The following is a 26798-nucleotide window of genomic DNA, read 5'->3' on the forward strand; positions in this document are numbered from 1 at the left end:
TTGCTTGGTTGTATTTCTTGTTTGTTAGGTATTTAGAAGTAATTGTTGTGAGAAGTTTCACTGCATTCGGAGCTCCTCGGCCATTTTATCGAAAACAACCTCGGATGTATTTGGACGGTTTACATACTCAAAAAGTGGTACGTTTAAGTCCGCTGCAAGTAGATCGCGTAGTTATTTTATTTAGCAGATAAACTTTGTGACTTAACTCTTGGGTTTCTTTATTATGCTTGCAATAATACAATTCAATGGCAATCAATTTAAACTAAGATCAATATATACAACTCTAAAACACTACATTTAATTAATGATATAATTCAAAATTTTACGAACTACTTCAACTGATGTACCTGCATACATCCGAGGTTGTTTTTGAAAAAAATGGCCGAGGAGTTCCGAATGGTTTCACTGTGGATTTATTCTTTTGACCGAAGCATTGCACCGGGAATATCTCGCTGCATTTGTTTACATTCTTTTCAATATTGACTAGGACATGAGCGACTGGTGGTATGCTGATGCGATCGTTCTAATTCAACTGTCGATTCATACATAAACACACGAGTAAACATTTCTTTGGGATTCAAATTGGGATAATCGTGTGCATACATTGTAGAGGTATGTTTATACATAATCTAACCGTTTCTGTACAGAATTCGCTGCAGAATATTATAAGAGAACAATCATCAGGTATAGTAAATACTAATTTCAGGTCTAGATAATTTGTATGATTGTTGATTTGGCAAAAGAAGAATCCGTATTAATAATAGAGTCAGTTGTAAATAGATTGGTTATTAAGAGTATGAAAATAGGTCACCAGCTATTTAAACCCATATATACTATCAATAAAGTTTTGAACGTTCATTATTAATTGTGACCGTTGCTGTAGACAGCTAATTTAGACCTGTTATGTTTAATATTGCGTGGGTTAGTGAATGAATGGAGGCACATTTAAATTAATTAATTAATTAAATAAGTAAGTAAGTAAATTGTTTATTATTGTGACATGTGCAATTCAAACAGAGTAATAATAACATATATACAAACGTTTGCACCCGACCCGTTGGGTCTATAGGTCACCATATCTAAAGTGCAGTGTAAGTATAAACATAAGGTATATAACATAAATTGACTAGTATCATAACAAAGTTGGTATTACAGATACAATGTGAGTTCCAGGAGCGATAGATAAATGATCAAATATCACATTAAGAGTTCATAATAGTTCGTCTTTTCAGGTAGGCTTTTACAATATATTTGGATAATTTCCTAGGGTATGAGGACATTAGAATAGATAATTTACTGTTTATATCATAGACTAAATAACGTAATAAAACGAGGCTATAATGACTTATATGTTTGTGTTGATACGTGTTGTTACATGTTTTATATGTAAGATGTATACAGCCTCATTTGCTATAAATGAAGGTTATCATAAAAACTGCCCAATACGTGAACTATTTAAAACTTAAATAGCCTTGCATCATATGTAAAACACTGCACTCTTTGTTTGTTTTTCGCACCGTATGTAGTATTCATCATCATCATCATCATCATCGTCATCGTCATTGGCATCGTCGTCGTCAGAATGAAGCAGCTGCAGCAATCAAATTATCATCAGATTCATCAGCAACAGTATTATCATCATCATCATCATCATCTTCATCATCATCATCATCACCATCACCATCATCATCATTGTTGTAATATGATATCGTCTACCTGCGAGTGGCCAAGCTTATCAGCAGTCTGTAGTTAGCTAGCGTCGAATAAACATCGTAAATTACATAGCAGTCTTTATCTATTATCCCAATAGTTAATAAATAATCCGACAATCATCATCATTATCATAATCATCATCATCATCATCATCATCATCATCATCATCATTATTTGAACCACCACCATCCGAGTCGTCGTCGCCGCGACCCATGCTGCCGCCGTCGTCGAAGTCATCATCATCATCATCATCACCATCGTCGTCGTCGTCGGCGGCGGCGTCGTCGTCGTCGTCGTCGTCGTCGTCATCATCATCATCATCATCATCATCATCATCATTTCATTTCAGGCTAATACTTGAAACATTATCTATTTAAAGTTAATAAAATAATAGTTGGGAGTTAATGGAAAAAAAGTAAGTGGAGATAAAATGCAACAAAACGTTTTCTTGTAAACAATATTAATTTGAAGTAAATCAAGAATTACAGGGAGGTTTCTTTGCAAGAACGGGTCAAAAAGTATATTTTGCAGTGCCCTATTACACATTGTCATCTAGTTATATCCCAAGTTTCATTAAATCACTTTCAAACGTTTCCGAGTTAAGCTTTGAAAATATGTTTAAATAAAATCAAAGTATAAACGAGTCAACTTAAAAAAGTACGCATGTGATACAATTCCTACACATATCTATCAATATGCAAAGTTTAATTCATTAATTTCCAAGACATGCGATGTACAAACCCCTTTAAAGCAATTAAAAGTATTATAATCCATGTATGTGTACAATTTCAAATTACCAACAGCAACACCACCACCACCACCACTACCAACAACAACAACCACAACAACAACAACACGCAGCCTTGACACAGGACTATACATGTTTAAGGCCTATATTCGAATAGACACCAGATGTAATGCAAACTACACTTTCACGCTATATCCCTGTACAGTATATTTTAAGAATAAAACACAACAAAGGGCAATAACTTGGTGATTGATACACCAATCAAACTCAGCTCCCGGTATGCATCGCTATGCTTAATCTTATTCAGTCATTTTGAAGTTTTATTCAGATCTGGCTAAGAACTTTGTCAAATGAAGCGTGCGCAAGATCATATGGCCATTACTCTGTGAACGATAGACCGAGCGAACCCTGTCGATGGCATGCACTTCTTGTCTTCAAATTTAGAACTTCAGTGAAGTTTCAGCCAGACTCAGCCACTATGGGTTTTGGAGATGACTCGTGCACAATAATCTTTATGTACGAAAACATTTCTTTGGGCCAAAACAAATACCCCCAGCGAACTCTGCCAACAATTTATATCAAACAATTTTGCGGAGTTCAATCCAAACCCGGAACGGATTTTTAGATGAAGTGTGCACAAGATTAAGTTTTGCAGAAAGTCATACGGAAAAGCTGAATCCAGTATACCCACACGAGGTATGTCCCACATTGAGATGAAATTCCAGAAGACAACAATTCAAAGTGTTCCATTTTAAAATTTTACCTCCAATGCAGCATTTGTAATTGCATAAACGATACATTGCACAAACACTTTCACATAATACGTATGGAGCAAGACTGATGTTTAAAAGTGGTTCACATGTGACGCATTATATGATTAATGGTGCAATCTTACATGTGATGCATCTTACATATTGTACTTTAACAGGGTGAATACACAGCGTTTGTGGCATAGCGGCAAGACTAACTATGGCGATGGAGGCGTACCTGCCATCCTCTCCCATCTCGACGGGTCTGGTTGCACTGGTAGCGGGCCTATTTTCATTCTGGCTGCTCAGGCGCATGCGCTACAACTACCCGCCCGCCCAGGCATCGCACTCCCTCTGCTGGGACATGCTTACAGTAAGGAAACCCCATTGTAATATCATGTTCAATCCATTTTGATTAACTTGTTACATCGGTTGCCATGCGATTAAAGCCACACTGCTGCGTGTTCTCATGTCTCATAAAAGTTTATTTCACATGAAAAAACAATTCCGTCATCTTGTGCGTACTGTCGTATGAATGGCATGCTAATTTTGCTCCGACCGATCGGTAGATCCACACTTTTAATATCTGCAAGTAGTTATAATTGAGTATAGAAGTTTTATTTTTTTATCATCAATACACATTTAGGTATAGTTTCTGACCACATCCCTTACCCACCTATCGAATGTGTATTCCTCTCACTCAATACGACTCTTTGTTTCAGAAATAACGTTTAATGACCTTTACTTGCAAGCGTTTGAATGGTCGAAGGTGTACGGGCCAGTTTTGACCGTCCATCTTGGTGAGTGAATATCTAACATTACAAACACGGCTCTTCTGTTTGATTTATTTATTCTAATTCATACAATGTACTTATATAACCCATGTGTTGTCATGTAAAAAGTATTTATACCGTCAAAACTGATCCGATCTTTAAGATCTAGGGATATGATTAAGAACACTCAAGTCTGAGTTCAAATTTAAATGGCAAAATTGCAAATGTTCATTTCATTGTTACAATCCTTCAAGTTGACGTTTTAAAATTGTATTTCCTAAATTTTAAAACCATCTGAAGTTGTACATGTTTTTCATTTATTTCTGTAAAACTAACGGAATAAATATGACACTAGTTATCTTAAAGAAAGTGTGTCTGTACTAACCATAAAGTTGTTCTTAATCATGGACCGAGGCCCTTCACATAACGAGCTCTAACTAAAGAAAGTCGATTTTGGCGGAATGTTTACTGCTATTAGAATAATAACACGTATAGTCGTCTCTATTTCTCTGCGCTCCACTTGTCGGTGTTCCGTTCCTTTATAATGAAATGCCCCCTGTACTTAATTGATATATAATAACAGAGTGATGAAGTATGTTCCCCTTGTTGGTTCCTGTACTTCTGTGGGATAATTGATCTATAATTACAGAATGAGTGTGTTCCCCTTGCTGGTGCCTGTACTTCTGTGGGATAATTGATCTATAATTACAGAATGAGTGTGTTCCCCTTGCTGGTGCCTGTACTTCTGTGGGATAATTGATCTATAATTACAGAATGAGTGTGTTCCCCTTGCTGGTCCCTGTACTTCTGTGGGATAATTGATCTATAATTACAGAATGAGTGTGTTCCCCTTGCAGGTCCCTGTACTTCTGTGGGATAATTGATCTATAATTACAGAATGAGTGTGTTCCCCTTGCAGGTCCCTGTACTTCTGTGGGATAATTGATCTATAATTACAGAATGAGTGTGTTCCCCTTGCAGGTCCCTATACCTATGTGGGATAGTTGATCTATAATTACAGAATGAGTGTGTTCCCGTTGCCGGTCCCTGTACTTCTGTGGGATAATTGATCTATAATTACAGAATGAGTGTGTTCCCCTTGCAGGTCCCTATACCTATGTGGGATAGTTGATCTATAATTACAGAATGAGTGTGTTCCCGTTGCCGGTCCCTGTACTTCTGTGGGATAATTGATCTATAATTACAGAATGAGTGTGTTCCCGTTGCCGGTCCCTGTACTTCTGTGGGATAATTGATCTATAATTACAGAATGAGTGTGTTCCCCTTGCAGGTCCCTGTACTTCTGTGGGATAATTGATCTATAATTACAGAATGAGTGTGTTCCCCTTGCTGGTCCCTGTACTTCTGTGGGATAATTGATCTATAATTACAGAATGAGTGTGTTCCCCTTGCTGGTCCCTGTACTTCTGTGGGATAATTGATCTATAATTACAGAATGAGTGTGTTCCCGTTGCCGGTCCCTGTACTTCTGTGGGATAATTGATCTATAATTACAGAATGAGTGTGTTCCCCTTGCAGGTCCCTGTACTTCTGTGGGATAATTGATCTATAATTACAGAATGAGTGTGTTCCCCTTGCAGGTCCCTATACCTATGTGGGATAGTTGATCTATAATTACAGAATGAGTGTGTTCCCCTTGCAGGTCCCTGTACATCTGTGGGATAATTGATCTATAATTACAGAATGAGTGTGTTCCCCTTGCAGGTCCCTGTACTTCTGTGGGATAATTGATCTTTAATAACTGAATGAGTGTGTTCCCCTTGCAGGTCCCTGTACTTCTGTGGGATAATTGATCTATAATTACAGAATGAGTGTGTTCCCCTTGCAGGTCCCTGTACATCTGTGGGATAATTGATCTATAATTACAGAATGAGTGTGTTCCCCTTGCAGGTCCCTGTACTTCTGTGGGATAATTGATCTTTAATAACTGAATGATATAGTCTGTTCCCCTTGCAGGACCATGTAGTTTTTTGGGATAATTGATATATAATTATCAAATGATAAAGTGTGTTCCACTTGCAGGTCCAATGAAGATGGTTGTGGTGAACAAGATAGACGAGGCGCTAGAAGTTCTCGTGAAAAAGTCCACAGACTTTGCCAACAGGCTTATCACACCCTCAGGTAACGCACGATGCCACTGATGCGCGTGCACAAAGGAATAAATATATTTAAATAATTCAAAATGAAAATTCTAGCGCCTGACATTATACATGTTCAAAATTTGAGTTTTAAAGATAATTTACAGAAGATAAAAAATACTATTTGCGAGCTCGCGTCCGACCGACCGTACTGCTTGAACACTCTTGTAATATAAGAAAACTGAGGAAAGGGGTTCCATATAAGCCTTTGGGCTTTCTCCTCTATCCTTTACTGGTAAAAGTTGTGTGTATATATATATTCAGTTCAGTCTACCTTTGGTTAAACAGTATTTATTTTGCTTACATATACATGTATATATTATACTGTTTTAACCAAAAGTTACCTGATTTTAATCGTCAATAACTCTTACACATGTGCAGAAAATATAAATACAAGTGTTATCAATTTCCTTACTTGCTTGCTCCAGTCGAGATGTTCACGGACGGAGGTCGGGACATCGTTTTCAGCAATTACTCGCCAACCTGGAAACTACACAGGAAACTATCCTCAAAGGCCCTTAGGTATAAACATGAAATGGTTGTCATCCTATGTTTATTCTTTATGTTATTATAATACAATTGAAAAAGTGGACGAGCTCATTAGTAAAAATGAGTCATTTTCAATCTTTTCTTTTGTTTTATTTTAAAAGAGTTTTGATATTCAGACCTATGGTTATTATGTACAGTGTTTATTCCTGTCTAGTTGCCTTACACAGCAGGATCTTCGGGCATCGCGTTTGCAGAAGTCCATTCTTAAGTTACGGGATGCTAGTTGTAATGAACATTAAAATGAATGAATTATTTCGTCAAAAAATTATTGCACATTGTCTGATCCAATGGATTTTCTCTGACCGTAACTCGAGTTATCCGGCGGATCGAGGTTTCATTTCTTACTATATGTATGTTGACTAGTAAAGGAAAATTATGAGCACGTGTATTCTTAACCCCCACATACATACCACAGACACTACATGCAGGGACCGGCCCTTGAACAACGTGTGCATGCGGCCTTGGAGACGGCATTGGCGGAGATGGACGGGCACGCGGACTCGCCCTTTGACCCTATCGAACACATCAACTTTATAGTGGGCAATATCCTCACCGGCTTATGCTTCGGAGGATCGTAAGTCGAGATTCTGCCTTTTGCCCTTGTCTTTGTAGTAAAAGAGCAATTTGACTCAAATCGGCATTTCACAATATTAATTAACTATAGTGGCTATTTGGAATACTTTGTTACAACATACTGAGCTTAAATGCCAGTCAAGAGTGTAACAGTGGAATGATAAAGGTTCCCTCGCGCATAGGGGTGATACTCCGGTCATTGGCGGCCCCAAATCTGGGAAATGACTACCTAAAGGGTACATATTGTCACGACATGTTTGGATCGTACAAAGGAACGTTTTTTTGGTAGTTTCTAGGAAATCGTTATTTTCTTTATCATTTCATCACTATCGTGATGTGTTGCCGTTGACGTCTTCGTAGCCGCCGCCGACTTTTACCTATCAGATTATTTTTTTTATTTCTTTACAATTCTATTAATTTCCAGCGTCAATTGTTACAAAAATCTAGTTGGCGTGTAAAAGTTTTTGTTCAAGTTACTGTTAATGATGATGATGATGATGATGATGATGATATCTGTCGAGTTTTGATATAAAATACCAAAATTGGTAGGATAATGGGTGTTTTGATAGTAACTGCCAAAAGTTGATCGAGGTTGATTTGGGGGACAAAACATCTTGACGCTACCAAAATAAGCCTTCACACAGGTGCCGGACAGAAGAATCGACTTCCCGGTGGATACCCATGTTACACTATAGGGGTTTGCGTCACTGAATAAGAAGTATAAACGGAATAAAGTACCAGTGGTGACGATCACTAACGTGACTAGGGCAAGGAAAATAAAACAATTTGTTGATACGCTCAAATACATAAACTTTTCACCAGAAACGTTTTTGAGGACAAGGAAGTAAACTTCATCCTAGAGCAAGAGGACCTTCTGCTCTCGGACGGGCTGGCTTCAGGGACCCTGGAGGACTTTCTCCCACCCATCAGACACGTTTACAAGTCACAGGGATTCCGAAGACTAGAGGAGTTCTACAAGGACATAATAGAGGACTTCATAGAAAAAAAATACTATGAGGAAAAGAAGACATTTAAACGAGGTAGGTCCCGGATTTGTGACTTAGTAACAATAATGATATGATGCTCAAAATTGTCTGTGATAGAGCAGTATTGCCAAACGCGGAAAGGAGTAGAATAACAATAAGTGAAATGTTGTTTATCCAGTGTCAATGTGTAATACCCCTTTGTTCCCTCCCCCAGACGAGTTGCGTCACCTGGTGGACCACCTTATTCTTGCTCGTACGGAGGCTGAGGAATCTGAAGGGGATGGCCGTGTCGCCCTGACAGACACACGCATCATCCAGACACTTTCGGATATATTCTTTGGTAAGAAGACGGTGTGTTAACAATTGATTGATGGTTGTGTGGCTATCTTTTGTCGAAGCAACATTTTTAAAATCGCCAATAACGACCCATACCGAAAAACGCAGCTTTATTCTTACATCTCCATATATAAATCATTAAATCCTATTTCATGTCTCTTACCTGTCCTTACAGCGGGTGTGGACACGTCCCGAATGACACTGCGGTTTGCGCTGCTACACATGGCCGCCTACCCGGACATACAAGCGAAAGCCTATGAGGAAATTGACAGAGTCGTGGGTAAGCGGGATGGAATATGCAATAGTTTAATGAGTGTCGGTGGTGTAGAGTTTGATTCTTGTTTACCGCTGTGTGTTCTTTCTGTGTTCCCTGAACAGTTCCTGTCCACGTTGTTGACTGACAACAGCAGCATATTGTAAGTAAAACATTTAAAGTAACAGCCATGCCAAGGATGATAGCAGCTGTGTTTTTGTTGTATACGCGATAAAAGAACCACTAAGGTACATGTTCAGCTATGTTTATATCAGTTTCGGTAATTTGATAGCTTAAGTTCATGAATCAGGGTATGTTTCCCCCATAGGCCGTGATCGTCTGCCAGGGTTGAGCGACCGACCAGATCTAGCGTACACTGAGGCCGTGCTGCATGAAAGTATGCGCATCGCCACCGTGCTTCCCACCGGCGTTTGGCACGAAACGCTTTGTGACACATCCATAGGTAAGTCTTCAATGGACATACTGAGAAACATAAGAGTAACGGAGGAGTGCTGCGAAACCCCTGATCTCAAAATATATTTATTTAAAACACCTTATTCATAGATGATAAGTATATCGTAAAGTCAAGACGGACACAATTTCTCGTTATGTTATTCCGTATATGAATAATGGCATGTGTCTCAGAATGTTAAATCAACCTTAGACAGTTATATACTCATGGCAAGAGGGTTCCTTTTAAAATAATTTTTATTTGACGGTTAACCCATCTTTTACAGGAAGTTACAAAATCCCTAAAGGCACGCCGGTGATGATCAACCACTGGGCCTTGCACCACGACCCGGATGCCTGGGACGAGGTTGAGAAGTTCAAACCCGAGCGCTACCTCGACGAGCAAGGGAAGCTCGGACCAAAACCCAAAAGCTGGCTCCCCTTTGGAGCAGGCAAACGAGTGTGCCTGGGCGAGTTCGTTGCGAAACCAGAGCTGCACCTGATCTTCGCCAGCTTACTACAGCGACATCGGTGGTCGGCAGAGGCAGGGCGCGTTGTGGACATCTCTCCTGAGAGAAGTCTGCTGTCAAACATTCCAAAGTCACAGAAACTTCTCATGGAAAGACGGATATAGATCTGTATGTGAAGGGTGTGACATGAATTGCAATCTGTTGTTTTTTGTTTGTTTTTGTGAGGCAAGAATAGTATGGCAGTATTCTAGAATTTAATTTGAAGTAAATCAATCGGTCATTATTTAAATGCAGGGATTAAGAAATCATTCAATCTGGTGTTTAAATAAATTGAGTTACAGATTGAAATCCGTGTCTGTCAGAACAATCGATAACATTATTTATCAAATTTGTAAAATGTAGAAACGTGAATGAAATAATTTTCTTTCTCGCTTTTCGATGAAATATGGAGTTTTATCAGTGAAATTACAAAAGTTAAAAATGATATTTTTCACTTCATAATACGGAGTGAAAATATCAACTTTCAGAAACATTTTAATGAAATGCCATGTTTTTGAAAAATGTATTTTTTATATTAACGAAGATTAGACAAAAGTGCATTTTAATATCCGGCATCATGACTGCTTTGTATTGTTTTCTGCAAAAATGAAAATACACTGACAGGCATATTAACTTTGTTTTGTATAATTTGATACATTTGGATAACGGATTTGAAATTGCCGCTTAATAAAGTTCTTTATAATTGTAAACTGTAAATTCTCTCTCTATATATATATATAAAAGAAGTCTTCGAACTAAACTGTAGACATGATAAAATAACACTCTTTAAAAAAAAATTGAGATGGATCTCAAAGTATTCTTTCGGTATAACGATTATTACAAGTAAAGTTGACAGGGTGTTTAAGAATCCGTTAGAGCTCATTTTTGGCAATCTACAGAAAAAGAGTGGGTAGCCCTTTCGCGTTTTTTTGTAGATCATCAAAATTGGACTCTGAACTTATTTGGTGTTTGCTGGTGCACTTGTCAGAATCGATATATGTGAAGTCAAAGAACAGAATATTTCAAAAGTCTTCAACAGTCAGTGGCCCATACAAAAATGCAAACACCAGGTACATGCTGCCTTTTACTAGTGACACTAGACTAACAACTAAGCAAAAACATACAAGCCTAGTCCTTTTTAAGATAAAATCACGTTCAGATTGTATAATAAAAAGAAGTTATGACGTCATTGCTTCTTTCATTATTGCTCTTCGATTAGATAAGCGGACGTCATATAACCAATGATAAACGTAAATAATTTAAGCTATTCTTTTTATAACATAACTTACGGTGCATGAGTGATATAACCCCATGCAATAATTTTATATAACTAGTGTAATGACTATGCAAATTAGGTAACCACACCACGGATAAATATATTAACAGGGGCGTAGCTTCCTATAGGCCGTGTAGGCCGCGGCCTACACATTTTTCAGAAAAACCGAAAATATAAAAATGCCAAATCTGCAATAAAAACTGAAGGCATAGGAGGGTGAGGGACTAAAATATGAAATTCCGACAAATGCGCTTTAATAGATCGGAAACTTGGTATTTCAAATATATCGTTTTCCTTTGCTCTAAAGTACATTTTCACACGACATTAATGTTCCGTATATAATTTATCGAAAGTTGCATACCAGTAGACTGCGCGTTGACGCCTTACATTAAACAATTCCAATCGGCTTGGTATAAGTTTGCGGGCGCTTTATTATTTGAAATTGTAAACGGTCTGGTGCCAATATTGCCGAACATAGTCCTACGTATCCCGATTTCGATAGTCTCACTTTGACTTCAATAGATAAAGATACCAAACAACAACTGCTAGAAGGAACTTGGCCATCATGCCTCCAGTACCAGTTTCCACCCGAGTGTCGGAACTATGATGGACACAGTGCAGGACATTGGATTCTTGTTCAATTTTTTAGCAAATCGTCTAGCAGCGTTTCAGGACGAGCTTTCTAGAGAAGTCGCAATGAAAGAGGAAATGAACCGGCGCAGTAAGCTTCGCTCGTTATGTGAGACACGATGAATCAGTCGTGTGGACGCACTCGAAACGTTCCAAAATGCGTTCCTCGTAGTGGTCCACGCACTTGAAACTATTAATGAAGACGGAGACGAGAAGGCCGGCCAGTATTTGTCCGCTGTACTGCGCTTGAATTCATTATCTCACTTGTAGTGGCGCAACACATTGGTTACTACCGTGAACCTGACAAAACTTCTTAAGAGGGAAGGCAATGATATACTACACGCTGTTGAAGAAACAAACGTCATTTTCAAATTGTGCAATGACTGGAGGGCTGATCCTGATGTGTAGAGTGGACTGTACATGAAAGCAACGGATATGAGCTCAAGCTTCGACATTCAACCATCAATGCCAAGAAAAGTTGGTCGACAGCAAAACAGGGCAAATCCTGAGGTGCAAACACCATCTGACTACTTCAGATTTACCTCTGTACAATGTCTTCAAAGACAGATACAGTGCACAACATTTATTGCCTCCAAAACTGGAAATTCTGCAGGACGACATGCTGCCATCACTTTATGCTGCTAAGGCCCCTGATCGCCACAGAAAATTTGACACATTTAAAACAGAATGGAATGTGAGATGGAGCATCGCAGCCGCAAGTTTATCTAGACTACAAGAGACTACGAAGCAGACCAACAAGGACTTGTATCCTAGCATATTTACAATACTCCAGGTTCTTCTTACTATGCCACCTACATCAGCCTCTTGTGAAAGGTCGTTTAGTGGAATAAAACGAATAAAAAACTTCCTGCAAACGACAATGAAAAGCGACAGGTTGTCATCCTTGGCCCTAATCCACAGCCACAAGAGCATGATTATAGATGTCATCAATGTGTTTGCGTCGCGAAAATGCCGGAAGCTAGAGTTTTGTTAATGAACCCGGAAAGTCAACTGTGCTGTAATAACATAAAGCGACATAATATATATATATATATATATATATATATATATATATATATATATATATATATATATATATGGCATTGTTTGTGCAAATACACATATGATTAACTTTGATTTTGGCAACAAAATGCATTAATATTGAGTGAAATTCAATTAATAAAATGTACAATGTTTTACTTCTATGGCCTGTCTTCTTTAGCTTAAATACGTACAAAAATTATTTAAGGTAAAGCATAATGATTTTGTTGCTCTCTTTAATGTTTTTACAACAACGAAATATACGCCAAAACGCACCTACAATCACCTAGCTAAGCAAAATTTTCGGGGGTGGGGAGCATGTCCCCGGGCCCCCTCAAACGTGGCCTACACATATATTTTCGTCAAGCTACGCCCCTGATTAATACGCGCTGTCAAAAATGTGTAAACAAACATCAGAAACGATGTTTCAAAAGAAATCATGATTGTCATCTCCGTGTCAACAAACTCAGCTCCACGATGAAACGAATGGTGTTGAAGGTTTCGCTGAATCCAAACAAACACCTCACTTACCACAGTGCCAGAAAATACCTCGTCCAGAAATTGAATGACAACAATGTTCCTGCGAACCAGATTACATGTATGCAAACATCAGTACACAAGAACATTGCATCTATAAACAACTATAGCCACATACATTCAAATCAACACAAGAAAACTTTAGCCATATAAATCAACACAAGGAATTTTTCAGCATCCTGTAATCCAAGTAATTTTTAAATGCCGTCCAGACTTCTCTTTTAATGATGTTGAGCCTGGACGTCATTCACCACAAAATTAATAAACATGTTCAAAATGCCGACCAGAATTTCGTCGCACATTTATTAAGATTATTCCAATATATAAGTGTAGTCAATTTAAACAAGAAAAGTAATCCTTTTTACATCGATTTCAGTATATATCATTAAATAGTCCTGTTCCGATTTGTTAACACAACATGCATTTTCAAACACGATCTAAAATTACCAAACACCATTGCTTTGCTCAACGAATGAAGCCGAGAACATCCAAATGTAACTTTCTTTTCTCTGGTTAAGGTTACACATAACTATCAGCTATTGAACAATGAGCTGCTACTTCCCTTAGCAGTACTGTCGTTATTAAATGCAACTTAAATGCTGTATTGTATACCAATAATTTATTCAAATTATAATTAGAATGAAATTATTCCAAACATTTATTATTTTTGTTTAGATTAAAGGAATGTAGTTTTTCACAATATAACTAATAGCAATATCATTCAGATTGTGGAATATTATCGATATTAAAACTTCATTTGCATGCATTCTATTTTTTCAAGTTGAGCAGGTAGCACAAGTGCATTTGATGCAGTACTTGCGCTCACTTGGATGTCTTGGATTTTTCTTTGCCTCCGTGTCCTTTGTTTTGGTGTCTTTAAAGCATTCAGATACTGACACACTCTTCAGACAACAAAAAACTGTTCAAGTACTTAATTCGTAACTCTCGCGGTAAGAACAACCTTAGGTACAATCTGGCAACTGTAAGAGCTCTTTCCACCCTGTCGTCTTCCTGCCAGGAGGCGGTTAAGTTTCCTGGTGCTCCCATGTAAACAATCAATTGTATGTATGCTGGCAAAAACTAAAACCTCCCAGTCACGGTTCGAAATTCTCCAATTATTTCGAGGTTTTTAATTGCCATCTATTGCCACAAAAACATTTCTACTTTTTTTCCCTTTTGCGCTTGCACCAAGCCTCTCGTCCAAAAACGACCATACATTATAAATACTCAAAGTGTGCTCTTACTTCGAATAATAGACATGGGAATAATAAAGAATAAAAATTTGCAGTTTGCCTTTACAGGTGTTATGAAACTTCATAAGGTCTGTTCGAACCGCTGGCGAGTGCACGACGCAAACTAGGCACGTTACTCACGGCGGACGGATTTTTTAAGTTGAAAAATATTCTTTTACATTATGGAAACAATGTTTAATTAATTTGTATATATCTCTTCAGTGTTTTATCAAAACAGTTCTTAAATATAGTTAATACATGGCAGAAAGTGCACAAGTGTCTAAAACGACCCGAGACGTAGTCTATACGAACACGAAGGCCAATTATTACGCAAAGGCCCGGCTTTGTCATGGTTTAATTACTAACCTATTAAACACATTAGTTTTATTATTGTAAGTTTACCAATATAGTTTTTTTTTACCTCCACGCACCTCCTATCATCTTTAAGTTTGACGTCCAAAACGCACTCTAGTCGGAAAAAGGCAAAGAACAATGTTCTGCCATTACGTGCTTCTATCAATTCCACTTAAATGGTAATTTCCAAAAATTTACTTTAAAAAGATCGAAAATGATATTATTTCAGTTCATTGTTAATTTTATGTTATGAAATTGCTTCAGTTTTTTCACAATTCGTTTCCTACTAAATTATATTCATGAGCACCACAACCTATTCATTGGCACCACAACGTTCAGAAAATCGAGCGTAGTGCAGCAAGTGTAACAAATAAATTTCTATAATTTGTAACGCGGCAACCTTTTGTCAATAAAAAAACACACACATGTAAAGAAAATGCTTAAACCTAAGGCATGTGAACAATTCTCACGAAAATCCAGATTTTTACGTTGTCAACACTCACGTCTAGCAAGTTATGCAAGTTCTAGATGATAAGATATTAAATTTTATTCAGATCTTTTACATTTAGAACAACTCATGGCCATTCCTATGTGGAACTACATCCTCCAAATTTTTAAATTAACTCGTATAAACTTCTAAAAATGAAAAATAAGAAACCATACTCACTGTTTACATCCATATTCCACTCATTGGCACTATAACGAAAGACGCGTTGGAGCATTTTCAACACATAACAAAATGTTATGGCTCCAATGATTACCCGGCGTGGTATACATACTTAGGTTTATTTCAATATTTAGTCTTATTTTGGTCTTTTGTTAAATTTAATATATAAATATATATTATGTGACAATTAATGTTCAATTTTATAAATAATACTGCAGATTAAAACCTAAAAATATAGTTGTGTGTAACCATTTTCTTTTGGGTAATAAAAAAGTGTCTGTCAACTGAAATCAGGCATTAAAAAGGACTATTTTGAAGAAATAGCTTGTGAATTTGCAAAATGGATACAAATTTAGGAATTTATTTCATAAACAGTGTTTTTTAATTTTGTTGTGAATGACGTCTAGGCTAAACATAATTAAAAAAGAAACATGGACGGCATTTTTAGAATGACTTCCTGTACTCCAATGAAAGTCTACTTCCTTTCAAAACGCAAAAGGCAGTTTACCAGCAACCTTCAAGTTCAGACAGTTACTCTCACAGTCACTGATTCCACATAAAATCCCACTTTTTCTGGTGGATTTTACAACATTTATTGTGCTCCATTCACGGAGGTAATGTCTTTGTGCACATCTATCAAATTGACAAGAATCCATGCGGTAATCGTCCAGCTACAAAACGGATCGCACGATTGGGACGCTGACTTATGTTCTTTGGAACTTCAACACCAAATGACATGCACATACTTGCGAGATTACTAATGACGTCACGCAGTTATGATATTGCTCTTGTTATTGATGTGCTTGATTTAAATGGATTGAAATATGCACTTTTGTTGTTTTTAAGAGAAACCTTTGAAAATCAGTTCATAATTGTGACATGATTTATGTTTTTTAATGTTGATTCAATGTTTTTATGTCGCGTTATTTTCTTTCCTGCGGATGAAGCATCCTAATTACACACAATGCAAATTCTTCGCATTATGACAAAGATGTGTATTGATGAAACTTTGATCTAGATTTTGAGCGTAAATGAGTTATGTTATAATTAAAATCCAAAATTCGTATTTATTTTGTATCAAATTTATTGAACTCGTCATTTAAAATAACGATAAAAACTCCACAGACCCTCGTTTTTATCGTTTTAAAATGAATAAAATAAATTCAATACAAACTAACCACGAATTTGAGATCCTCTTTATACAAACGTATGTCGTCGGTTACTTTACTGTTATAACAAATACTCAACTAATAAAGATACTTCTTATATAATCGTAATGAATAATCATTTGATACGTAAATATGTAATTGTTCGCATTCTTTTAGCGTTTATGTTGGATTCATTCATGAAAACAGTACGGCAAGCGAGCAAGAGCTCAAGAAGATTGCGTGCCCTCCTGTGTTCATACAGCATAAACGCAAGAAAAACGCGTCTAATCTATGCGTGGTCTAGTGGAGACATGCCTCGCATCTGCGTGGTCTAGTGGAGACATGCCTCACACCTGCGTTGTCAGTGCAAACATGCATCGTATATCCGTGGTCTACTGGAGAAATAACTCGCATCTCCGTGGTCCAGTGGAGACATGCTTCGCATCTGCGTGTTCCAGTGCAAACTTGCATCGCATATCCGTGGTCTACTGGAGAAATAACTCGCATCTCCGTGGTCTAGTGGAGACATGCTTCGCATCTGCGTGTTCCAGTGCAAACATGCATCGTATATCCGTGGTCTACTGGAGAAATAACTCGCATCTCCGTGGTCCAGTGGAGACATGCTTCGCATCTGCGTGTTCCAGTGCAAACATGCATCGTATATCCGTGGTCTACTGGAGAAATAACTCGCATCTCCGTGGTCCAGTGGAGACATGCTTCGCATCTGCGTATTCCAGTGCAAACTTGCATCGCATATCCGTGGTCTACTGGAGAAATGCCTCGCATGTCCGTTGTCTAATGTAGACATGCCTCCCATCTGCGTGGTCTAGTGCAAACATACATATCCGTGGTCTACTGGAGAAATGCCTCAGTTTTCCGTGGTCTCCTGGAAACATGCCTAGAGCATGTCCGTGCTCCAGTGAAAACATGCCATTTATTTCCATGGTCAGACATGTCTCGCATCCCCGTGCCCTAATGCGAACATGCCTGGTCCGTGGTCTAGTGTAGACATGCCTTAAGTCTCCGTGGTCTTGTGGAGACATGCCATCTATCTCCGTGGCCTAGCGGAGGCATGCCTCGCATCTCCCTTGTCTAGTGTAGACATGAATCGCATGTCCGTGGCCTAGTGGAGAAATGACTAGCATCTCCGTGGCCTAGTGAAGACATTATTCGCATGTCCGTGGATTCGTTGAGACAGGCCTCGCATCTCCGTGGTCTAGTGGACAAAGGCCTCGTATGTCCGCCAATTGTCCATGGTATAGTGAAGACTGGCCTTCCGATGCCGTTGTCTATCCGAGACAGGCCTTGCTTGTTCGTGGTCTAGTGGAGACAGGTCACCATTTGTGTGTTCTACTGGAGATAGGCCTTGCATGTACGTGGTCTAGTTAAGATGGGTCTTGCATGTCCTTGAACTGGTAGGGACATGTCTTGCATCTCCGTGGTCTAAATGACCATGCCTCGCATCTCCGTGGTCTTGTGGACCATGCTTCGCGTCTCCGTGGTATAGTGGAGACTTGACTTACATGTCCGTGGTCAATTTAAGACAGGGCTCGCAAGTCCCTGGTCTAGTACAGACAGGCCACGCATGTCCTTGGTTTAGTGGAGAGAGGCCCTCATGTCCTTGGTCTAGTAGAGGCAGGCCCGCATGTCCTGGTCTAGTTGAGATAAGCATTGCATGTTCTTTTGACTGATTGAGAAAGGTGCGGCCACTCAGTGGTATAGTGGAGACATGCCTTGCAAGTCCTTGGTCTAGTAGAAACAGGATGCATTTCCCTGGTCTTATGGAGAGGTGACTTGCAAATCCGTGGTCCAGTGGAGAAATGCCTCGCATATCCGTGGTCTAGTGGAGAGATGCCTCGCATATCCGTGGTCCAGTGGAGAGAAGCCTCGCATATCCGTGGTCTAGTAAATACAGGCCTTGCATGTCCTTGGTCCAGTGATGAGATGCCTCGCATATCCGTGGTCTAGTGGATACAGGCCTTGCATGTCCTTGGTCTAGTGATGAGATGCCTCGCATATCCGTAGTCTAGTGGATAGATGCCTCGCATATCCGTGGTCTAGTAAATACAGGCCTTGCATGTCCTTGGTCTAGTGATGAGATGCCTCGCATATCCGTGGTCTAGTGGAGAGATGCCTCGCATATCCGTGGTCCAGTGGAGAGATGTCTCGCATATCCGTGGTCTAGTAAATACAGGCCTTGCATGTCCTTGGTCCAGTGGAGAGATGCCTCGCATATCCGTGGTCTAGTGGATACAGGCTTTGCATGTCCTTGGTCCAGTGTGGAGAGATGCCTCGCATATCCGTGGTCTAGTGGATACAGGCTTTGCATGTCCTTGGTCCAGTGTGGAGAGATGCCTCGCATATCCGTGGTCTAGTGGATACAGGCTTTGCATGTCCTTGGTCCAGTGGAGAGATGCCTCGCATATCCGTGGTCTAGTGGATTAAGGCTTTGCATGTCCTTGGTCCAGTGTGGAGAGATGCCTCGCATATCCGTGGTCTAGTGGATACAGGCCTTGCATGTCCTTGGTCTAGTGATGAGATGCCTCGCATATCCGTGGTCTAGTGGATACAGGCCTTGCATGTCCTTGGTCTAGTGATGAGATGCCTCGCATATCCGTGGTCTAGTGGATACAGGCCTTGCATGTCCTTGGTCTAGTGATGAGATGCCTCGCATATCCGTGGTCTAGTAAATACAGGCTTTGCATGTCCTTTTGACTTATGGAGACAGGTGCGGTATCTTCGTGCTCTAGTGGAGAGATGCCTCGCATAGCCGTGGTCTAGTGGATACAGGCCTTGCATGTCCTTGGTCCAGTGGAGAGATGCCTCGCATATCCGTGGTCTAGTAAATACAGGCTTTGCATGTCATTTTGACTTATGGAGACAGGTGCGGTATCTTCGTGCTCTAGTGGAGCGATGCCTCGCATATCCGTTGTCTAGTGGATACAGGCCTTGCATGTCCTTTTGACTAGTGGACAGGTGCGGTATCTTCGTATCTTCTTTGTTTTTATAACCGTGGGGTCGACAAATGTGTTAGGAAAGAAAATAACTCAAATTGGTTTAGATGCATTAGATTTTTCTACACATTTTAAGAAGAGAAAATAGCTACTTTGGTTTTTAAGCTTTTTTACCTTATTATATTATGTATTGTATCATGATATTGAAATACTCATGTGATATTAGCATTTAGATGCATACAAATCGTATTTGCAATAATCAGTCTGCAATTAGTGGTAACGTACAAATTTTAAAGTTGATTGAACAGAAGTTGGAAAAGTTCGATCCCCACTAAAAGGGGTTGTCGTGCCTGGTGAAATAGTTAAGCTTTGCCAACCAAATACTATGCACGACACTCTTTTTATTTTATTTCGACAGTTTAAACTCCATTCCGCCATAACATATATGGGTATTTTCCAGGTCACAAACTCATTGTTATTTTTTTATATGTTATGTATGTCTGTTATTCATGTTTGAAAATAGCTCATTGAATTAATGTGTTTTGCTAACACATACACGGCTTTAAATAAAGATTCTTGTATCTTGTATCTTGTAAAACCGTTTATTCTGGTTGGCAATAAGTACATACATAAACTTGGAACGTTATGTTTTATATACATGAAGACAATCAATATCAGGCTGCATTGCTTGTACAATCAATGCTATAAACAATGCTTGTACAAAAATAGTGCTACTGTCATGAATAATAAATTTAAAGCCGATAAGAGAAAACGTGCATGTCGGGATATATATTGCTGGCTTTATTACCTTGCACCACTTCAATTGATACTTGCTATTCATTAAGTGTATGAAAAAAACAGATATATTACCATAATTTTATTTGTAAAATATACCTAAGTGAAATCAAAAAGATTAGCATATATTTCAGGACGTATTACAGAAATATCTCAATTCCATTCTAACTCAGACATGCAGAATTGGACTGCATAAGAAATGTGTTTTAAAATTGTCCGTATAGTCTGAAATTAATTTTATTTTAAATTTACCTTTGATAATGAAGTATTACAATAATAGTATTGTTTTCAATCCTTTCACCATCAGTTCATTCTGGGGGCCAAATTGTTCGCCTGACTAAGTTCAGGTTACTGCGGTGTATAATAGCATATTTCTCGACCTAGTCATTCAGTTGAATTTAATCCCAATTTAAATTTGGAGATTTGTATTGGATTTATCATTCATGTGTTTTATAAAGTCAACATAATCTCAAATGTATCATGGATGGCCGTACTTTAAAATTGCTCATGAGCCGGACCCTTCCCCGCACCCAATGCTCAATGATTTGAGGTTAGATGAGCAATTAAGGGCCTTTAGCATTACACTATATACTACTACTACTGCTACTACCACTACTACTGCTGCTGCTGCTGCTGCTGCTGCTGCTGCTACTGCTACTGCTACTGCTACTACTACTACTACTACTTTTACTACTACTACTACTACTACTACTACTACTACTACTACTACTACTACTACTACTACTATTACTACTACTACTACTACTACTACTGCTGCTGCTACTACTACTACTACTACCCCGCTGCTGCTGCTGCTGCTGCTGATTCGACCATTTCTACAACTAATACTGCTACAGCTGCTGCTGTCAGGCGCGTAGCTGACTGCACGCAAAAACGCAGTTGCGTAATGAATTTTTGACAGGTCGAAGCTTTTGTCATACCAAAATAACTGAATTTGAAATAAAAACGGGGGCCGGGGGGAGGGGTTAGTGGATGAAAGGGTTAGGCATTCATCTGCATTTTCCAAAACTGGCCCTAGCTTCGCGCCTGGCTATCATCTAAATATTAAGATTATCATTTCATATCATGAGATTCCATCTAACAAAGTCACAATCAGTATTAAAATGTTTTGATGTCATATAATTTAATTATTTAGATAAATAAAAAGATATTTCATTTCACCATCGTTGTTCGACCTATCATGCAAGTATCACGTTGTAAAGGAATTAAGTCGTAGTTGGAAAATCCCTAAATGAATCTACTCCTGCATTTAAAATAAAATGCACATTCCCATACTTGAAACTTTATTTTGAGTCGATTGTATTTATATAATTAAATGTTCAGATGATGCAAACAAAAGAAAACGAAACAAAAGTGTGCTTGATTTTCACCGTTTATTCTAAATTATATTCGGTGCTCGATGTTGAACTATGTTATATTAGTTCTGTGCTTGATTTTCACCGCTTATTTTATATTCTGTGCTCAATGTTGATCTGTGTTATAGTTATGTGCTTGATTTTGACCCTCGACGTCACAGGCAGGTCCTCAATATTGATTGAACCAGCTATTCGATTGTTTGCTTTTGAGCCTGTTTGGTTGCATTTATTGTGTATTTTGTGTTTATAAGTATTGTTGAGTGTAGTTTCATTGTGGAAATATTCTTTAGAAAGTATCATTGTCTTGTAAACATCGAAACACGACTGGAAGGATCTAGCGCGTGATATACGGTGTACAAGTATGAACTACTAAAAGAATCATATTGACTGAGTCATGCATAATTTAAAGGTCATGTTATGATCTAGCTTGTGGTTTATTTGCGGCAGGATGCAAATGCGTATATAAATAAGACTGAACATTTCGTTGTCATTATAACTTGGAATTTTCTTACTGATACATCTGAAAGGTAAGATCACCATTTAGTAAATAAAGTGAGGCTCTTACTGGAAACACTGACTACTGTACTACGGAATAATTTTTCGTTGAAATACTGTTTTTACGATTTTTGATAATGTGTAAAAGAATAGAATTTCGTAAAATTATGCTCATTAATAAGTCACAGAACAACATTTAATTAAACGCACTTACTTTCTGTACAGTTTTCAACAATTCATTAATATTAATTGTAATATTTACTGTATTCATCTATCATAGTTTCTGTCACGTTCATAAGTTATTAAACGAGACTGGAATATTTAAAGACAAACCGTTTCTATTTAACCAGTTCTCATCAGATTTATGTTTAATAAAGGCAAATTGGGTACAGTAAGATTGCTCTGTTGCCGCCAAGTAATATTTGTACTGTTACATATATACGTAAGATGTATATAAATGTTTTCCCAAACATAATGGTATCCGGTATAAAGGTAACACGCAAATTTGAAATGTGAAATATTAAAAAGAAAGCTATTCATGATATGAATGTGTCTTATAAAGACAGACAGACGGACAAGCTTAACCAAGTATACCCCCTGGGGGGGGGGGGGTCCCCCAATTATCCATTACGAGTGGTTTATTTTTAAATTTTACATGTGGTGCAGTATTGCTTATTGCATGTTTATGATAAAAACACACTAAAATCCCTTTTGGTGTAGATTTTCAACATAAAACAATTTTAGTACAAGGCTTATTTTAAAATTGTTCAGAAAATATGTGAATGACAAATCACGGTTTCATGTGATGCATCTTCCATATGGAACCGTAACCAAGTGAATAAACAGCGTTTGTAATATTCCAGACTAACTATGTCGGTGGAGGCGTACCTGCCTTCCTCTCCTATCACGACGGGCCTGGTTGCCCTGGTAGCGGGCCTCTTCTCCTTCTGGCTGCTCAGGCGCATGCGCTATAACTACCCGCCCCGCCCAGGCATCGCGCTCCCCCTGCTGGGACATGCTTACAGTAAGGAAAACACCACTGAAATTTTATTTTTTCATTTTATTTTGCATGATTTCTTTAATCGATCAAGATATCTAAGCCACACTACTATAAGAGTTCTCGCGTTGCATACTTGTTTCAGCTTAATTTAATTTTATATTGAAACATGTTGCAGCTACAAAACATCGATATATCCACTCTATCATACGGCACCTTTGATATTTTTCTTCATATAAATCGAGTTTAGAAATTTTAAATATCTTTATCAACATAGGTATAGTTTCTGACCACACCCCTAACCCACCTATCGCATATATGTGTTTCTTCCACCCAGATAAGTAGATCCGAAAATTTGACCATGCTAGAAATTCTTATAATGCCCATGGGCAAAGATAAAACAAGAACCCGTATGGAACTCCTTTTTAATGGTCATCACATTGTAATTACCTCCCTGGTTAAAGACTGTCGTCTGTAGCATCATTGAAACCATGTCTTGTATTTAGAATGCTAATTATTTATTTCTCGTTTCAAATGTCACCATAAGAAAGTTTTCACGCACCTTTCAAGAAATAATTCTTCACTCTCCTCAGAACTATTAAAATAACGATTTGACTATTAACATAATCTAAATCACTGCGAGCATATCCATCACAACCACGAATTATCACACGCATTCATACGCATTTATTTTCACTACGTACAAAAGAGGTCCAGCAAGAAATACAGTTTTTACTAAATTTTGTTTCACTGAGATGGTAGAAAAAAACGTATTCGCTCGTGTAAGGTAGGTTCATTCGAACGCTCGCGCAGGCTGTTTTGAGGAAACTCGGTAAACCTCGTTTCCTCAAAACACAGACAATGCGAATGTCCGTCGGACAATCGGACATGTCCGGTATATTTCCATTTTGACCGACGAAACTTTTGTTTTGGTCGGTCACAATGTCAGGTGAGAAATTAAAGTCAGCACTGTTTAATTTTCGGAAAATTTATTTTCAGTTTCAAAATAAATGTTCAGAGTTATTTTTAACTATTATATCATGATTATTCAGCGTGTTAATCTGTGTATCACTATTTGTAAACCCTGTTTCGACATGTTTCCGTAAAAGCCGATAAAACGCGTAAGGTTCCGATTTCAGCTCGTCCTCTAATACTTTTATTTTACGGAAATGTTCGCAAATTACAAAATTCCGTATGTATTTATTTTCGGCGAAGTGGTTCCCGGCAATCGTGTTAATTTAAATATGACGATTAATATACCGAGCTGACTTTCTTTCCGCTCTGTTTAACATTGCCAATAACAAGAACACTACTTTCGTTTTTGCATAAATGTTGTGCCTGAGTTTGACTTGCAGTACAATTCGTTACATTTTATAACCGTACTGTATCTTTAATTTAAAGATGAATTAAAAGAGTACGATCTAGCTGTTCCATGGGTAGACGAACCAGATATGAGTTTTTTTTGGGAGGCAAGGGAATAAAAAAAATTATGACATTTATAAGATCCGAATATTGATTTTTTTTACATGATGTTTGGCTTTTTTTGTAATTTATTATAGTTCTGTAGGACAAATCTAACCAAAAAGATCTAAACCTGCTATAATGGGGAATTACAAAACTTATTTAAAAAAGAGGCTTAAAATCAAGGTTTAGGCTGATGTAACTGAATACTGTTTGTAACATTGCGACAGGTAAAAAATTGGTGCGACAGGTAAACTTTCAGTGTTTACCTGTCGCAATGTCCTGTGAAGAAGAAAAAGTTTTCGCGTTGTCTCAAAACACCCTACGCTCGGGTCGGGATGAACCTATCTTACACTCTCAGCTTTGGAAGATACTTATAATCTCACTCTGTTCAACTTTTTTATTTTAGAATTAACGTTAAATGACCTTCCACAGCAAGCGTTTGAATGGTCGAAGGTATACGGACCAGTTCTGACCATCCATCTAGGTGAGTGAATATATTCTAAGATATACATTCACGGCTCTTCTGTTCGTTTCTTATTTTAATTTCACGCTAAGTTCTAATAATATCCATGTTTCAGTAATTATCGCTATTGCTTTGACGACATGCCGTGTAAAAAGTATAGTACTCGTTCCACTGTTCATGAGTTATAACCCTTATAGTCGCGAGTGCAACTGATCCCATCTTTGAGTCCAGACTCGACCTTCAGGCTAATCGTAATCATGTACCCATACCCTGTCACAAATCTGAGCTCTATCTATCTCACTCTATTTCTCTTCGCTACACTTGTCGCAGGTCCCTGTACTTCTGAATAATTACGGAATAAGTGTGACCCCTTGTAGGTTCCTGTACTTCCGTGGGACAATTGATCTATAATTACGGAATAAGTGTGACCCCTTGTAGATCCCTGTACTTCTGTGGGACAATTGATCTATATTTACGGAATGAGTGTGTTCCCCTTGTAGATCCCTGTCCTTATGTGGGACAATTGATCTATAATTACGGAATAAGTGTGACCCCTTGTAGATCCCTGTACTTCTTTGGGACAATTGATCTATATTTACGGAATGAGTGTGACCCCTTGTAGATCCCTGTACTTTTGTAGGACAATTGATCTGTAGATCCCTTTACTTCTGTGGGACAATTGATCTATATTTACGGAATGAGTGTGACCCCTTGTAGATCCCTGTACTTCTGTGGGACAATTGATCTATAATTACAGAATGAGTGTGACCCCTTGTAGATCCCTGTACTTCTGTGGGACAATTGATCTATAATTACGGAATAAGTGTGACCCCTTGTAGATCCCTGTACTTCTTTGTTACAATTGATCTATATTTACGGAATGAGTGTGACCCCTTGTAGATCCCTGTACTTCTGTGGGACAATTGATCTATAATTACGGAATAAGTGTGACCCCTTGTAGATCCCTGTACTTCTGTGGGACAATTGATCTATAATAACGGAATAAGTGTGACCCCTTGTAGGTTCCTGTACTTCTGTGGGATAGTTGATCTAAATTACAGAATGAGTGTGACCCCTTGTAGATCCCTGTACTTCTGTGGGACAATTGATCTATAATTACGGAATAAGTGTGACCCCTTGTAGATCCCTGTACTTCTGTGGGACAATTGATCTATATTTACGGAATGAGTGTGTTCTCCTTGTAGATCCCTGTACTTCTGTGGGACAATTGATCTATAATTACGGAATAAGTGTGACCCCTTGTAGGTTCCTGTACTTCCGTGGGACAATTGATCTATAATTACGGAATAAGTGTGACCCCTTGTAGGTATCTGTACTTCTGTGGGACAATTGATCTATAATTACGGAATAAGTGTGACCCCTTGTAGGTTCCTGTACTTCTGTGGGATAATTGATCTATAATTACGGAATGAGTGTGTTCCCCTTGCAGGTCCCTGTACTTCTGTGGGACAATTGATCTATATTTACGGAATGAGTGTGTCCCCTTGTAGGTCCCTGTACGTCTGTGGGGCAATTGATCTATAATTACGGAATGAGTGTGTTCCCGTTGT

General features: G+C 38.4%; 1 protein-coding gene and 1 pseudogene across 1 annotated transcript in view; both read left to right on the forward strand.

Annotated features, from left to right (window-relative positions):
* The first annotated feature begins 448 nt into the window (after positions 1 to 448).
* Positions 449 to 10427, forward strand: LOC128242646 (steroid 17-alpha-hydroxylase/17,20 lyase-like; annotated as a pseudogene).
* Positions 10428 to 22176: 11749 nt separating this feature from the next.
* The window catches only part of LOC128244412 (uncharacterized), a 25815-nt gene continuing 21193 nt past the window's right edge, over positions 22177 to 26798 (forward strand). Inside the window, exons 1-3 of the mRNA XM_052962421.1 lie at positions 22177 to 22335; positions 23167 to 23327; positions 25171 to 25248. Coding sequence (XP_052818381.1) covers positions 23174 to 23327; positions 25171 to 25248 — 232 coding nt within the window. The 5' untranslated portion in view covers positions 22177 to 22335; positions 23167 to 23173. The remainder of the gene's footprint in view (positions 22336 to 23166; positions 23328 to 25170; positions 25249 to 26798) is intronic.

The sequence above is a fragment of the Mya arenaria genome, chromosome 8, assembly GCF_026914265.1.
Source record: "Mya arenaria isolate MELC-2E11 chromosome 8, ASM2691426v1".
NCBI classification, from domain to species: domain Eukaryota; kingdom Metazoa; phylum Mollusca; class Bivalvia; order Myida; family Myidae; genus Mya; species Mya arenaria.